The sequence below is a fragment of the Setaria viridis genome, chromosome 8, assembly GCF_005286985.2.
Source record: "Setaria viridis chromosome 8, Setaria_viridis_v4.0, whole genome shotgun sequence".
NCBI classification, from domain to species: Eukaryota; Viridiplantae; Streptophyta; class Magnoliopsida; order Poales; family Poaceae; genus Setaria; species Setaria viridis.
The window spans coordinates 36,315,098-36,330,325 of NC_048270.2; the positions used below are offsets into that span (position 1 = coordinate 36,315,098).

The 15,228-nt window shown below is 49.9% G+C and overlaps 2 protein-coding genes across 2 annotated transcripts; both read left to right on the plus strand.

The window, feature by feature from the left end:
* The first annotated feature begins 858 nt into the window (after positions 1-858).
* LOC117833107 (uncharacterized) lies at positions 859-7,786 on the plus strand. The gene is made up of 12 exons (XM_034712497.2): positions 859-1,313; positions 1,986-2,044; positions 2,132-2,215; positions 2,295-2,588; positions 2,807-2,946; positions 3,394-3,481; positions 3,936-4,118; positions 4,286-4,447; positions 4,579-4,772; positions 4,998-5,148; positions 6,486-6,648; positions 7,171-7,786. Exons 1-12 carry the CDS (start codon positions 902-904, stop codon positions 7,233-7,235), a joined length of 1,995 nt encoding a protein of 664 aa, XP_034568388.1. The 5' UTR covers positions 859-901; the 3' UTR covers positions 7,236-7,786.
* A 1,456-nt stretch (positions 7,787-9,242) lies between these two features.
* LOC117833108 (heavy metal-associated isoprenylated plant protein 27) lies at positions 9,243-10,403 on the plus strand. Its single transcript, XM_034712498.2, has 2 exons — positions 9,243-9,615; positions 9,750-10,403. Exons 1-2 carry the CDS (start codon positions 9,535-9,537, stop codon positions 10,134-10,136), a joined length of 468 nt encoding a protein of 155 aa, XP_034568389.1. The 5' UTR covers positions 9,243-9,534; the 3' UTR covers positions 10,137-10,403.
* The last annotated feature ends 4,825 nt before the right edge of the window (positions 10,404-15,228 follow it).

Here is a 15,228-nt window from a genome sequence, read left to right on the forward strand (position 1 = left end):
GAGTTTCATCCTAACAAAACAGTGTCTGGCTCCCAACCAAGTGCTTCCTACTCTTTAATTAACCCACAACCATCAAACCTAGCTAGCTTCTTGTTAATGCAGGGGAGATTCCTTGTATCTCTATGACATTAAATTCGCACGTCTCACTTTTTATAACATTCAATTCGCAAGCCCTTTTCAAAATATGACACTTCACGTACGGATCCTCTTAATTCAGAGGATTCCCTCCCCTTCTCTCTATTTCCTTTCATTTTCGTCTTCCAAGCCTATTTTGCCATTTGCCTTATCTTCAGCATCATCGTCGGGAGCGGCGGCAAGGCCGGAGCTTCACCGGCGCGAGGATTCCGGCCACCAGTGGATGGGAGGAGCACCGGGAGAGACACTCCTCACACAGAAATTGTGACGCAGTCAATCCTCTTTCAACCACTGCATTGGAGGGAAACACCCTTGGACCTTGTTTAGTTGCCTAACTTTGGAGATGCAAAATCACTATTGTAGCACTGTAGCACACTGTAGCGTTTCGTTTGTATTTGTGAATTATTATCCAAATATTAACTAATTAGGCTCAAAAGATTCATCGCAAAATACAATAAAACTGTGCAATTAGTTTTTAATTTCATCTACATTCAATACTCCATGCATGTGTCATAAGTTTAATATGATGGGGAATTTTCTTTTTGCATAGTGTTGAAGTTGGGAGTTTGGGGAGGCGCCGGGGTCAAATGGTACGCCTACGAAGCTCCTTGGTGGGTCCCACCCTTGCGCACTGACAGACATGGTCCCAGCTGCCATACTAACACCCCCACGACCCGCCCGTTAATAACGGCATCCCCCTTCCCTCCCTTATCCGCCCCCGCTCTGCTTCCTCTGCTCTGCTCTGCTCCCCCGCCGCCGCCGCGCCATGGCCGCCATGGCGCCCTCCTCCTCCGCCTCCTCACTCCCCGCTCGCCTCCCCTCCAACTCCCTGACCCCACACCACGCCCGCCTGCTCCGACGCAGGGCCCCACCTGCCGCCGCCTCCGCCCCGCGCCCGCTCCTCCTCTCCTTCCCCGCGCCCGCCCGCAGCCGCGGCGCCGGGCTCCGAGCCCCAGCCGCGAAGCAGCAACGCTCCGCTGAGTACCAGTTCGAGGATGACGAAGGCGATGATGATGAGGAGGAGGAATACGGATTCGACGGCGAGGAGGAGTGGGAGGAGGATGAAGACGCCGACGAGGAGGAGGAGGAGGAGGAGATGGACGTGGAGGCGATGGAGGAGGAGGCCCGCGGCGCCGCCACCGACCTCGCCAAGCGCCTCGCACGGGAGCTCCACATCGGTGAGCGGCTCTATCTCTCTTCCCCTCTTTGCATTCCATCATTCCCGCTGGGTTGTTCAAGTAATTTGCATTACTAAAGCTGGGCTCCGAGCTGGTCAGAGTTTCAGACTGAGAAATTACTGAAGCTGGGCTCGCGCTTTGTTCCATCTCGGAATGCCATCTTTGTTATGGACTTATGGTAGTGTCTGCAGAGATAAATTGCTGCGAACAAGCACTCAATGGTGGTGTTTCACCTATTGGTCAGTATCTGCAATTCTAGAGCACATCATGGTGGGAGCTCTAGTTCAGAGTTCAGACTCGATGCTGTCTAACAACCCCATGATGAGCTTAGCCGGGAATTGTATGGGCGTGTTTGTGATGGTAGAAGGATCGCCTCATGCCATAGCTGTTAGCTCAAATTCTTCACCTGAATCGTGCAATGTATCTCTGCCACTTTGATCTGCAGCATGTTCCTGCTTGGGTACAGCAGATACCACTGTTTTGGTATTCGAAGGCATTTCAGAACTAATCATCAGCCTTGACTTGCAACTAAGGTGCCTTTTTTTTGGGCTCATGAGTTGCCCATTTGTTACAAAACTGTAGGGTGGAATGTTGTGTCTGCTTTTCAACTCAAAGCCACTGTCTTTTCCCCCAGTTCATGTTTCAGTAACTCATAAACCAATTGCATTGCAGATGATGATGTCCGGGAGAAACGAAGAAACATCAGGGATAAGACATCTGTGCCTAAACAGGTCAGTATACATAACTTCATGTTCTACTGAATCAAATGACTAAATGCTGATTTTTCCCCCTGGTGTACTACCCTATACATGATTCAGATCCCAGATAATCTTCTTCCAAAGGTGGCGATTATTGGGAGGCCAAATGTTGGTAAATCTGCGCTGTTCAACCGTCTTGTTGGGGTATGCCAATCATCATCACTTCAGTGTTGTGTCTGAATGCAAAAGTTGCTACAATAAAATGAATTCTCATGTCTTGCAGGGAAACAGGGCTATCGTTGTTGATGAACCTGGTGTGACAAGAGATCGCTTATATGGACGATCTTATTGGGGTGCTCAGGAGTTTATGGTTATTGACACTGGTGGAGTAATTACTTTATCGAAGTCTCAAGCGGGTGTGATGGAAGAACTTGCTGTCACCACTACTGTTGGCATGGATGGGATTCCTCTTGCCACTAGAGAAGCTGCTATTGAGAGGATGCCATCAATGATTGAAAAACAAGCAGTTGCAGCTGTTGAAGAAGCAACTGTCATACTATTCGTCGTGGATGGTCAGGCAGGTTTAGACAATTACCTTTTTTTTTGTTCTGGGAAGTGTTGCCTCATATGTAAATTAATACTGACTTTAGAGCACAAATTCTGCATTACCTTTTTGTAGGCTCAAGTTCTAATATTTGCCTTAATCTTCTTCTTTTTTTGCCAGAAACTATTATTCTGTAATTTCTTATCTAAGTTTCATTCCTACTAACATAATAGTGCCAAAACATATTTCAGGATGGTCTTGTGGCAGCTGATATAGAGATTTCTGATTGGTTACGACGCAACTACTCTGACAAGTGTGTTATACTTGCTGTCAATAAGTGTGAATCTCCACGGAAAGGGCAAATGCAAGCATTAGATTTTTGGTCACTAGGGTGAGCCTACAACTTGCTGCCTCTCAAAACTGCACATCATTGTTTTCTCTGCATCACAATTTATATACAATACTATATTGGTTCATTTTTGTCATATTTAGGACATCAATCTTTGTTAAAGCATAACAATAGATACGAAATATTGCTGCACTGCTCAAATACAACATATAGACATCACACTGGTTAAGGTAAAAATACTTGTAAGAGACCATAGTTTGATGTAACTTATGAATAAGAAACAAACTGTTGTCTGAATTTAACAGTAACCACAACTCTAAGGTCAAAATGTTTCTAGAATATCTTGTCTGCAACTCCACTTGTGCTTGGACTCTAAAGCAATAAAATACATTAACAAGGACATCTGCTTTTGTTGATAGTGTGCCTTTTCTTTTACTTCCCAACCGTCAGCCAAGCTGCTCTGCTCATCTTTCTGTTGATTCCTGTTAGGTTTTCTCCTCTGCCAATTTCTGCTATTACTGGCACAGGAACTGGAGATCTCCTTGATCTTGTTTGTTCAGAGCTGAGAAAATTTGAGGTATTGAAATTGCTATGTTTACACAAACACTTGTAGGTTCATGCTTTTTTCCTGTTAATGATTGAATGTTAATGAACTCTTTTTGACATAATGATTGGATGGTAGGACTATACAGTGGAGGCAAAACAAGTATATTACTTACAAAAAGGCTAGGCTAAATGGCTCATTAACATAGAAGATTTTTAAAAAAGTGAAGGGTGGTATTATTCAGTGTGTTGATTAGCTTCATCCCCAGTAAGCAGAATAAATATTCTAGAAACTAGAAAAGGCGTTGGAGTGGAGATCCCTCATGGTTTTATCAAGTATAGTTGACTATGGTGGCTGGAACATTGCTTCAGAAATTTATGTCTTTAAAATATTTTTATTGGATAACTGACATTTCTTTCATTTTTGTTTGCTATGTGAAGATATTTTGTCAATTACATCGCATAAAATAACTCATTGGGCATTACAGGGATTGGATGGAGTTGAAGAAGAGAAAAATAAGGTTCCTGCTCTTGCCATTGTGGGAAGACCAAATGTGGGGAAAAGTAGTATTCTAAATGCTTTGGTTGGAGAAGATAGAACTATTGTGAGCCCAGTTAGTGGGACAACACGTGATGCTATTGATACTGAGTTTACTACAGCAGATGGGGAGGTCTGTTCTCAATACTTTTGCCTAATTAAATCTAGTGCTGCTACATTGTTCCATCGAATGCCCTAATAATGTCCACTTACATTGCTGCTTCTTCATAACAAAATAAAAAATGATTTTAGATTGCTTTTCACAGGAATATAACACTGATTTGCTCAAATATGCTGCAGAAGTACAAACTCATTGATACTGCTGGGATCCGACGCAGGGCAGCAGTTATTTCTGCTGGCAGCACAACGGAATCTCTTTCGGTTAAACGTGCATTTCAAGCAATTCGACGCTCTGATGTGGTTGCCCTTGTTATTGAAGCAATGGCGTGTGTTACAGAGCAGGTATGTTAACTATAAGCACGTGTACATCTAGACCCATGAAGAGACACATCATTGCTATTTTAATATTATTTTTCCTTTTATCATTGTCTTGTATGTTGATTTTAACGCAACGAAACTCTTGTGGTACCAAGGACTATAAAATTGCAGAGAGAATTGAGAAAGAAGGCAAGGCTTGTGTCATTGTTGTCAATAAATGGGATACAATCCCAAACAAGAACCATGAGAGTACGACACATTATGAGCAAGATGTAAGAGAAAAGCTTCGCATACTTGATTGGGCACCTATTGTCTACTGTTCTGCGACAAATGGCACCAGTGTTGAAAAGTAAACTCCTCATCTTTGCACACCTAAATCTGCTTGCAGCTTATAATTGTTATTCTATATCTCTTTTCGTCTTGGCAGACCTGTGAAACGTTTGTTTCCCCTCAAAATTCTTAGTTGTGCATCGCTCTTACCTGCTTTGTATAACCCATATATGGTTCGCTTCCCAAAATAGATATCCTTGCATGTGTTGATATTCTGTAATATGTTGTATCAAATTGTCTTCAGGATAATTTCCGCTGCTGCTTTGGTTGAGAAGGAAAGGTCTAGAAGGCTTGGCACCTCTATTCTTAATCAAGTAGTTAGAGAAGCTATAGCATTCAAACCACCACCACGAACAAGAGGTGGCAAAAGAGGTCGTGTATATTACACGACACAGGTAACTTCCTAACTTTCTTGAGCCAGCAAACTTGTTTTTTATAAGCCAACGTGTATATGATATCATCTTCATAGTACAAGCTGAAAATTCCACTCAACCTTTCTCTGCAATCAAGTTTATACCAGCTTGCAGACAAAAAAAAACTCGACCTGCGGGGGTAAGACAGCCCCTGGGTTTTTTCTAAGAAGAAGACCTTCTCACGCAGGTCGAGAAAACCCCCGAACCTCTACCCCACCCTTACACAGGGGCCATAACCCTTGTGAGACTACCACTGGGCTGGCGACCACTGCAACTACCCCGGGTAGGAGGGTCCAAACCAACCACATCTACGACCTGGGCTGGGCCTTAACCTGTGCTTTGGTTATTGTGACAAACGAGGGGATTTTTTTAACCCTAGCCTGAAATTCACTCCCATGGGGAGTCGAACCCAGGACCTGAAGAGTGCTACTGAGGCCATCTAACCTATTCAACTAGAGACCCTTTCGCTTGCAGACAAAAGAATAAACAACTATCAGAAACAGTGTCTGAGTATTTGAAGATTTGGGAACTATATTTATTTGCCACCCAAAAATGATTATATCCCAGAAATGCCACTGAAAAAATTATATATCTTTCCGTGACACTTTTCCTAACATACCTGTGTGTCTGCCCTTTGCCATTGCTGTCAGCCCTCTAGGGCCAGTTGCTGTTAAGATCTGAAAAGTTGCTAGATTTTTCTGAAAAGTGCTGGTCTTTTCCTTTCTGGGCTCACATATCATGGCTCTCCTCCCTTGATGTTGTAGACCAAAATATGGTGCATATCTTCCAGATGAATTTCAAAAGAGTTACCGTGTAGTCCAAAACATCCTCTTCCACCTTCCTTTTTGTGGCTGTTTACATAAATAGATGAGGTGATTGGTAAATAGAGGGAAGGTAAATTATCTTTGGGAGAAGGCAATGTGTGACCACCATAGCCCTACCACTGGGGTGGCCTTGTTGTGGCATTCTGTAGGATCCTGAGTTGGGTCTGAGGCAAATGACGGGAAGCATTTAAAATGGAGTGGCACTGGAACTGGAAGGGTCAATGTTTGGTAGTCTGATAGCATTTATAGGAGTTGTTATCTTCAGATAGAAAATATGGAATTTCTGTTAAATATTTCCGATTTATTCCTATATATCTGGTTAATACAACCATAAAGGAATAACAACATCTAGAAATAAACTAGAAGACCAGTAGAGAAGATTTTAAGCAAGCGCACTTCAAAAATTTTACTGCTTTGAATTTTGTTTCGAAACTAATATAACAACTCTCTTTGCATTCTTTGACATCTGAAGGAAATTTATCTGGTCGTTTGTAGGCTGCCGTGGGTCCACCGACATTTGTTCTATTTGTAAACGATGCAAAGCTCTTTTCTGATATGTACCGCCGTTACATGGAAAAGAAACTCCGGTCAGATGCTGGATTCCCAGGCACCCCCATCCGGTTATTGTGGCGTAGCAGGAGGCGGCCGGATAAACGAGGTGAGAAAATTGTTTATGCACAATTTTAGTTGAATAGATATTTTTTGGACAGTTAGAACAGGCAAGCAAATAAGTTCTGGAGTCTGGGGGAAAAATGGGGGAAAAGGATTTGATATATCGCTAGCTTTGGGCCCTGTTTGTATACGCTTTTCCTAGCCACGCTTAGATTATAATCTAAGCGAAGATTTTCTCGCTTCTCGTAGTTCAAATCATTGAAGCGGCTTACCACATAAGCGAGAATCGGTGGAAATAAGCAAAGCGTTTGGCGGGATTCTCGCTTATTTCCACCGATAAGCTGCTTATAAGCGGATACAAACGGGGCCTTGGTCAAGTGAGTCAGATATTGGTATAGCTATGACTATGCTACATACGGACAGTATCATTTGTGGAACGAACTTGTGGGATTCATATTGCTTGAAAGTCAAGTACTAACGCACTTTCTTCGCACCTGCTACGAATTTGTGCGTTATACATTATTACAAGACTACTGAAACTCCCATTGTTGTCATTTCTTCTTGGCAGGTAAATCTGCAGACAGCAAACTGCCGAGCCCAGGGACCCCAAGCAGGATGGCGCTGGCTTCCTAATCGAGCCACCTTTGTAGATCTCGTTCGGACCTGAGTATACCCATGGCTGATGCAAAAGATGTGTAGTGGAGTTTTGAGGTTCAGGACGAGTTTTCGCGACATCGAAATGGCAGAGTGTGGAGGAGATCATGCAGGGGCAATTGAGTGGGGGGGTGCAAGTGAATGATCCGGAAGATGGTGTTATATGGGAACTAGGAAGAAGACAAGGGACAGTGGAGTGGTGGGTACGAGGATGCTGGGCGTACGGAGCACAGGATCACCGCACGCACAAGATGCAACTTGTTCCTGTAGATGGACAGGTTACAGTTACAGGCAGCTTTGCAGCTGGTTAGGACTTGGGAGGAGGAATGGATCTAAGTGCAAGCTGTGTGGGAAGGAAGGGACAGATTGCAGACTTGGGAGTGAAACTTGCATGGAAGGCAATGAGCAGACTGTGTTAGCTATAGCTGGTGTTGGTGAGCCTTGTTTGGCTTTAGCAGCACCTTCTCTGTTTCTGGGTTGATCACGTTCTGTGTAATCAGCTGGGTTGATTACCTTGGCTTTTGGCTGGATGTGCAGAGTAGCGCGCGGTGTAATCTGCTGACACGACCATGTGTGGGAGTAGCTAGTCATCATGGGCAAAGAATGGCGCAAAGCAAGGCACGTGGAAGGCCCATGGGCCGTAGACGGGAGGAGGTCGGCTGCGGCTTGGTCTAGCCAGGTCGGCCGTCCCGTCCTGTCAGCAAAGTTGCTGGCGCACGTGTCAGCCCACATCGTCACCCCACACATGCATGGGCCATGGTCCATGGATGGATAGGCACGAGCAAAAGTTGAGAGTTGTTGTCGCTACCACGCACGGCACGGAAGCGGTGGCGAAATTTGTGATGGACTGGGTGACTGATGGGTGCCAACCGCTCCGCGAAACGACGCGGCGGCGGGCGGTCGTTGTCGCCGGGCGGCTCCAGATCGAAACTGTGGCGTGGCGTGGCGCGGGAAGCTGAGAAGCCGTGCCGATCGTGTGGGCATGGCGAGCACATCCAAGTCGTCTTTGGGCCTAACCGGCCGCCGTGAAACCGCGACGTGTGTGTGTGGGGGGAAACTGATGGGCAAGCGCCGTCTTTTCTTTTTCCTTTTTGCTGAACGCCGTGACCTGCTGGCTGGCTGCGGCTGGCTGAACGCTGCCGAGTGCCGCCGACCCTGCGACCCATCCCCGCGCACGTGAGCCCACGCCATCACACACCCGGCCGTGACGTCATCAGCACCGTCCAGCCAGAGAGATACCGAGGATCAAGGAAGGAAGCAGCTGCCTTCCGCAGCCGCCCAGCATGCGTGGTTACGAGGCAGGCAGGCAGGCACCTGCCAACATGGGGCCGCACTGATGACTGATTTCACGTTCTTTAAAGGGTAATTCACGTTCTTCGGTAGTAACTGAAATACTAGGCGCACAAGGACCCAAGGTCTCGTGTACGAGCCAAAGTGAAGCTCGCCGCAAACAGGAAACTTTTTGACTATGACCCCAGCAGATTTTTCTGTTTACGAGGATCTAGCGGTGGCCGTCCGGTCACGCGCTTGCCGGGGGCCGAGCCCATTTACTCCCTGGCCGGCTGGCAGCTTGCTCGTCGTCGCCGACGTCGGCAGACAACGCAGCTGCCCCGAAGCTTGACCCCCACCGCGGCAGCGAGCCTGTGAGGTGAGGTCACCCTCAGCTCGTACCTCCGGCCGGTGATCCACCCACACGTGGCCATGCCGCACGCAGGGCCGCCCCCACGTGGCCCTGCCCCCAGCAACGCCCAGCGGGGCCCGCCACGGCCACCGGTTCACACGCCCCTTTGCGCAAGTAGGGAGTAGAGAATGGTAAAAACGGGAACCACCACGCTTGTTAGGCCCACACGGCAGTGACTAAACTATTCTCCCTTCCACGAGCAGGAGCAGCAGCAGGCGAGGCGAGGCGAGGCGAGCAGCACAGCACCACCTGCCCGCCCCCCCCCAGCCCCACGGTGCCGCGACCTTATCCTGGTGCAGTACACACAAGGACAGGGGGAGCAGGCAGCAGGGATCCGCGAAGGCAAAGAGGGGTCGGGGAAGAAAGAAAAATCCACGGCGCCACCGTGTCACCCCCGCACTGGCGGCCGCGCGCCGCTGCCGACGACGCCTATATCAATCGCAAGCCTCCACCTCCTCTCCTCATCCTCTCTCTCACTCACAACGCAGAGCAGATAGCAGAGCGTGCCTCGCTCCTGTTTCTCCGTCGTTCAGCTTCCTCCCTCCAGAAATCTCCTCGCGGTAGGTTGGTCTCCAACGCCGCCGGCCGGCCACCGCCATGGGCATCGTCGACGTCGTCTCCGAGTACTGCTCCTTACCCAGGACCCGCCGCCACCTCAAGAAGCGGAAGCAGTTCCAGGTAACCAACCTTTCTTCCATCCATCCCCAACCTCCACTCCACTCCATCTCCTCTTCGATCCGGAAGAGCAGAACCATCGATTTTTATATGTAATATGTATATGCGTATATCCTGACGGGACCTTCTCCGGCCAGACGGTGGAGATGAAGGTGCTGATCGACTGCGACGGCTGCGAGCGAAAGGTCCGGAAAGCCCTGGAGGGCATGAAGGGCGTGAGCTCCGTGGACGTGGCGGCGCGGCAGCACAAGGTGACGGTGACGGGCTACGTCGACGCCGGCAAGGTCATGCGCCGGGTCGCCTACAAGACGGGCAAGCGCGTGGAGCCGTGGCCGTACGTGCCCTACGACGTGGTGGCGCACCCCTACGCCCCCGGGGCCTACGACAAGAAGGCGCCGCCAGGGTACGTCCGCAACGTCGTCTCCGACCCCACCGCCGCGCCGCTGGCGAGGGCGTCGTCGACGGAGGTCAGGTACACCGGCGCGTTCAGCGACGAGAACCCAAACGCCTGCGCCGTCATGTGATGTATGCGATCGGCGGAGGAGGTGGCTGGCCGGCCGGCCGGCCGGCCGGCCGGCGGTGCATCATGAAGTAGGAGGGGTAATCGCTCCAGATTTCTTCTCTAGCTAGTAGGTGTAGTTGCTGGAGCTTTTATTTTTTGGTTTTCTTTCTTCTCTACCATTAGCTAGCTCATCTGGTTCGATGCCTGTAAAAGATGATGTTTTTGTAGTAGGTTTGTGCAAAAGAACTGCAAAATCAGTGGTGAAAAAAAATTATTCGAGTTTGTAGGATTTTTTGAGAGCCTGGATCTGAGCTCGGCGGCGGAGACATGCATGATAATGACAGATGCGATGCATTCTTCCGGTGGTTGCAGGCTAATGATTTGTTTGTTGAGAAATTGGTATCCTTCAATCGGTTGCATTATTTGGTGGGTGAGCAGTCATGCTGATTGCTGGAGCAGATTGTGGTAAGCTAGGACAAAATAAACGACGATTTGTTTTAGCTAGTTTAAGAGCGATATTTCAGAAACGATTCAAACTCGGTGCAATTTGTCAGACCACAGACGACAACGGCCATGTTTTCAGGTCACTGCACTAGTGCTACTGGTGCGCATCGCAGAGCTTTGCAGACACTAATGAAATTTTGGTGAGCTTCTTGAATAGCTTGGGCTGTCAGTTACGTTTCCACCCTTTCGAAAAGGTTTGTCAGTTCCATTGTAACTAACCTCTGCTGAATCCATTGATGGTTCTCCAAGACAGACTCCAACTGAATCTTCCATGCGTCGGTACGAGTCACCAGTTTCAGTAATTCTTAACCATGACCTTTCCTTGTCTCGAGTGCCGGATAGGTCCCAAGACGGCAAGATCCGCCAAGTTAGGCTCTCGACTGCATCGACCCACGTGCTGGCAGCCATCGTACAACGGAGCACGTTCATCAGTTGTATTCTGTTTCCTCTTTAGCAGCTTCCTAGATCGATACCATGTGCACATGACTAACAGCACCAGCATACTTCACAGCGAATCTCAGCTAAACTGATTTTTTTTCTACCTGCATCAAGAAAAGGTTTGACGGACAGAGAGTATGTCGAAACAAGTAAAAAAATAAAATCATGTGTCACAGAAGATGAGCAAATTTCAATAATCATCGCATCAATCTTCTAACGCTGGCAAAGAAAACGATAGAAGGGTAGCTCTCTCGCCTCTCGACCGCCCCCCCCCCCCCCCCTACTCCAGCGGCCGCTGCCAAAGCCGGTTCCCATGTCGCACCCCTTCCCTCCTCCTCTCGTCCTCTCCACTCCCACTCCGCCTCCACTCCCACTTCCTCTCCACTCCCACTCCGCAAATCCTAGGCTCTACCGGTCGCCTAGATTTGCCGGTGGCAGATCCACCTCCCCTGAGCCCGGATCCACACATCCTTAGCGTGGGTCCCTTCCTCGACGATTACCGCCGCGTAATGCCCCCTCCACTAACGGGAGGATAGGGGACAGCGGCAGGGAGGTTGTTGCCTCCCCGGCGGTCGGATCCGCGCTTGCCGCGGCCGGATTCGCGTCCCTCCCCTTATCGCATGGGCTCGCATGGGCGGACGTTCGTCGGGGGTGGGGCTCCGTGCGCCGCCACCACGTGACCGCCTAGGTGTCCGCCCTCTCTGGGGCTGCGCCATCTTCGACAGGCGGGGAGATCGGCCAACTAGCTATCCTGGCTCGCGTTTGTGGTGGCATTCTTTGGCTCATTGGCATCCGGCGGTCCCCGTGCTCCTGGTGGCGATGACGATTTCTGGGGAGGGAACGGGGTGTAGGCGAAAGCCTTGTGCCTACTTGCAGGTCAATGACGGCGACGCCCCCGGGCGTCGCTTCCCTTCTTGAAGGCGTCATTCATTCCCCTTTTCCCTCCCCTCTGATGAGTTTTTGGGTGAAAGCCTTGACCATGTTGGTCGGACGACGACGGCGCCAGTGGCGTCGCCCCCTCCCTTGAGGCATCGTCTTGGAAGCTCTTGCTGCCGTCACTTCAGGGATCGCTGCCGAACGCTGCCCCCAGTTGTCTCCGGTCGGTCAAGGTCCTCGTGGTGGTCGTCTGCTCTCCTTGTGAAGTATCTTCTTCTATGCCTGCCTTCACTTAGATTCGTCCACCTCGCCTGAGTTGCTTAGGTCGTCGTCGTCTAGTGGATGCTTTGCTGCCCCCTGTTCTTTAGCGGATACTTTGCCGCCGCTGTTGGTTGCTTCGGGCGGATGCTTTGCCACCATGGTTGTGCTGGTTGGGTCAATGCTTTACCACCGTTGTTGTGTCTGGGCAGATGCTTTGCCGCTATGATCCTGATGTCTGGGTGGATGCTTTGCCACCTTTGCGGTTCTGAGACCTTTAGCACCCTTGATGAGGTTGTATCTTTTGGCAGGTTCAAGAGAGTAGTTGTGTCTAGGTTTGTGGGTTCGAGTATGTTTCCTCTTTGTTGCTTCGAGTTGTGTGGTGGTTGTTTGTGCATTTTTTTTCAGTGTTTCTCTTCCTTTAGTCCTTTGTGCTCTCATGCTAGTCAAGATCCATTTGGCCTCATCGAGATTGGGTCTGTAAATTGCTTTCTTCTTAATGAAAAATGTGCTAACGCACGGTCGTGAAAAAAAATCTTCTAATGCATTGGTTTCGAGCGCAATGTGAAAAGTCAAAGCTCATCGGGAGGCCTCAATGTTGAGGGTGCCAGGGACGACGCTCGTCGGAGCCTCACCGGCAGCTAGCGGGTGCGCTAGCCACGTGCGGCAGATGCACGCTTCCAATAGGTCCTACCTTCGCCTCAGGCTGCCGGCGTTCAACTCATGGGCCGCGGCGAGCAGGGACGACCTCGACCAGTAGCAGCGGGGACGTGGCGGTGGCGTGGCGTGACTGCTGCACTTGACACCTCCGCTGCGGCGGCAGGCTCTGCTCGGCTGGCGACGTGAAGACGATATGTCGTCCGGGAGTCTGTCTCATCGCATCGGAGCTGCCGCACCATACTGGCGGCGACGGTGCACCACTGCCGCATGAATGTGCACCACGGACATGGATTTTTCACATATACATGTGACAACATGAGCTATCCAAGCCATTCTTTTTTGAATCAATGGTGAGATAGATCATGGTTATTAGGTGAGAAGTGTATGGGGTGGTTAATGGACCAATGGTTGGATGAAAAGAAATGAACGGTTAAGATAAGCCATGCGGTCAGTGGTCACATGTACATGTGGTTTATATTTTTCTCAAACATGATGTATAAGACTGGATGCACGAGCACGTCGCGTGTCCCTTCTATTTGTCGATGACATCATGCACCAATTGGTAGCTAGAGCTTTTTTTCTCTTATGATAGCTATATTAATTGCTGTATATGCTAATTAACTGAGTATGCACTTGAATCAAAGGCATTGGATGGGGCTGGGCTGGTGTTGTTGATGCTGATGTAAGGTAAGGATTGGTCTGCTTATGTTTCTTTGCAGGCTGAGGGAGCTTCAAACGCTGAAGGGGCATTTGGACTTTTTTTTTTACGGTCGGGGGGGGGGGGGGGGGGGGGGGGGGGGCGCACCTGATTCATTTTTTCATTCAGGGCCTGTTGTAGGCCAAACATCTTACATAGGGCATTTTCAGCAGACAAACAGAGAAGAAAAAGGGGGGGGGGGGGGGGGGGCGCTGGTTTTAGAGTCTGATTTTACACTGAAGAGAAAACAGAACACCAGGCGTCAAGGACTGTGCGATCAGCCATCCGAAAACATTCACACCAGAGACGAGCTTCATCCCGGCATGACGTCCAGGAGCGCTGTCGCGAGGGAGCGGCTCGCTGGAACACCAGGTCATTCCTGTGTTTCCATAGCATCCAAGGAAGCAGGAGCAAGAAGCTGTTATAGTGGCGCGCAGGGACTATTGCCGGACGGGGAACAATCCACATGTGTTTGACAAAGGACCTTTCAGTGTCTGTGCCAAGGGAGCTCCAGACGCATGCTACAAAGGAGCACCGGAACACAATGTGGTCACAGTCCTCGACCACCCCGCAGAGCTCGCATGAGGCATCTTCTAGGATGTTCTTCTTCATCAGATTGGCACGGCATTGGATTCGTTCCTGAACTAGGAGCCACGCAAAGAACTGCACCCTCGGCGGAGCGCGGTTTCTCCAGACGAATTTTGCGAAGGGAGACGGAGGCGATCCCGCAGTCTGCACAAGTTTGGTGTAGACAGTGTTAGAGCGCAGCCTGGAGGTGTCGCTGATGAGGGGAGACAGTCGCTGGTCCGGGCCATCTCGGAGTGTGACTCGGTCCGGAATTGCAGTTAATTGATGCAGCTCCTCACCGGCCCAACGCGTCAGGCGCAGTGCAAGGTGTATGCCCAGGCTATCGGCGATTGCTTGCCTTACTGATAGTTCTGCATTGACGGCATGGGAGAAGAGGAGGGGGAACATGTCGCACAGCCGCCCTTCAGGGAGCCACCGGTCATGCCAGAAGCTTGTGGATGCACCATCAGACACCGCAAAGCAGGTGAGAGCTCGGTATAGAGGCAGTAGGTCCTGCAGGACGTGCCAGTGTGCACCCTCGACGTCGCCCTGCAGACTTGCAACGTCGACGCGACAGTGCACCCAATTGGCCCAAGAGGAGTTGTCAGAGTGGTGTAGGCGATGCAGATGCTTGAGTAGGAGGCTCTTATTCTGTAGGGACAGATCTTCGAGGCCAATACCTCCCTGTTCTTTCGGCTGACATGCTGCTTCCCACGCAACAAGGCATTGGGCGCCACTGCCACAGGAAGCGTCGACGTCACCGATCGAGAGCATCCAGGATCCCAGGCGGCAGTTAGAGCTGACATGGCATACGTGAGTTGGCTGTCCACCACGCTATTTATCAGCACTGCACGACCGGTTGAGTTGAGTAGCGAAGCGCTCCAGCCACTGAGACGTTTGTCGATCTTGGCGATCAGTGGGCTGAACGCAGAGAGCCTGAGCTTTTCGCTGGACAGAGGCAATCCGAGGTATGTTTGAGGAAAGCTCCCAAGCTGACATCCCAGAATCTGCTGCAGCTGAGTGGCCATCTCAGCCGGTACTGCCATTGGTACCATGGTGCTCTTATGATAGTTGATGTGTAATCCAGTAGCCGAGGACAGTCGTGAAGCTCAAG

Bases quoted from the DNA above. Each gene is read 5' to 3' on its own strand.
- LOC117833107 (XM_034712497.2), top strand. From the start codon at position 902: ATGGCCGCCATGGCGCCCTCCTCCTCCGCCTCCTCACTCCCCGCTCGC. The intron at 2,589-2,806 runs GCAGGTTTAGAC...AACATATTTCAG, and splicing joins TATTCGTCGTGGATGGTCAG to GATGGTCTTGTGGCAGCTGA. The intron at 6,649-7,170 runs GTGAGAAAATTG...TCTTCTTGGCAG, and splicing joins GAGGCGGCCGGATAAACGAG to GTAAATCTGCAGACAGCAAA.
- LOC117833108 (XM_034712498.2), top strand. From the start codon at position 9,535: ATGGGCATCGTCGACGTCGTCTCCGAGTACTGCTCCTTACCCAGGACC. The intron at 9,616-9,749 runs GTAACCAACCTT...TTCTCCGGCCAG, and splicing joins AGAAGCGGAAGCAGTTCCAG to ACGGTGGAGATGAAGGTGCT.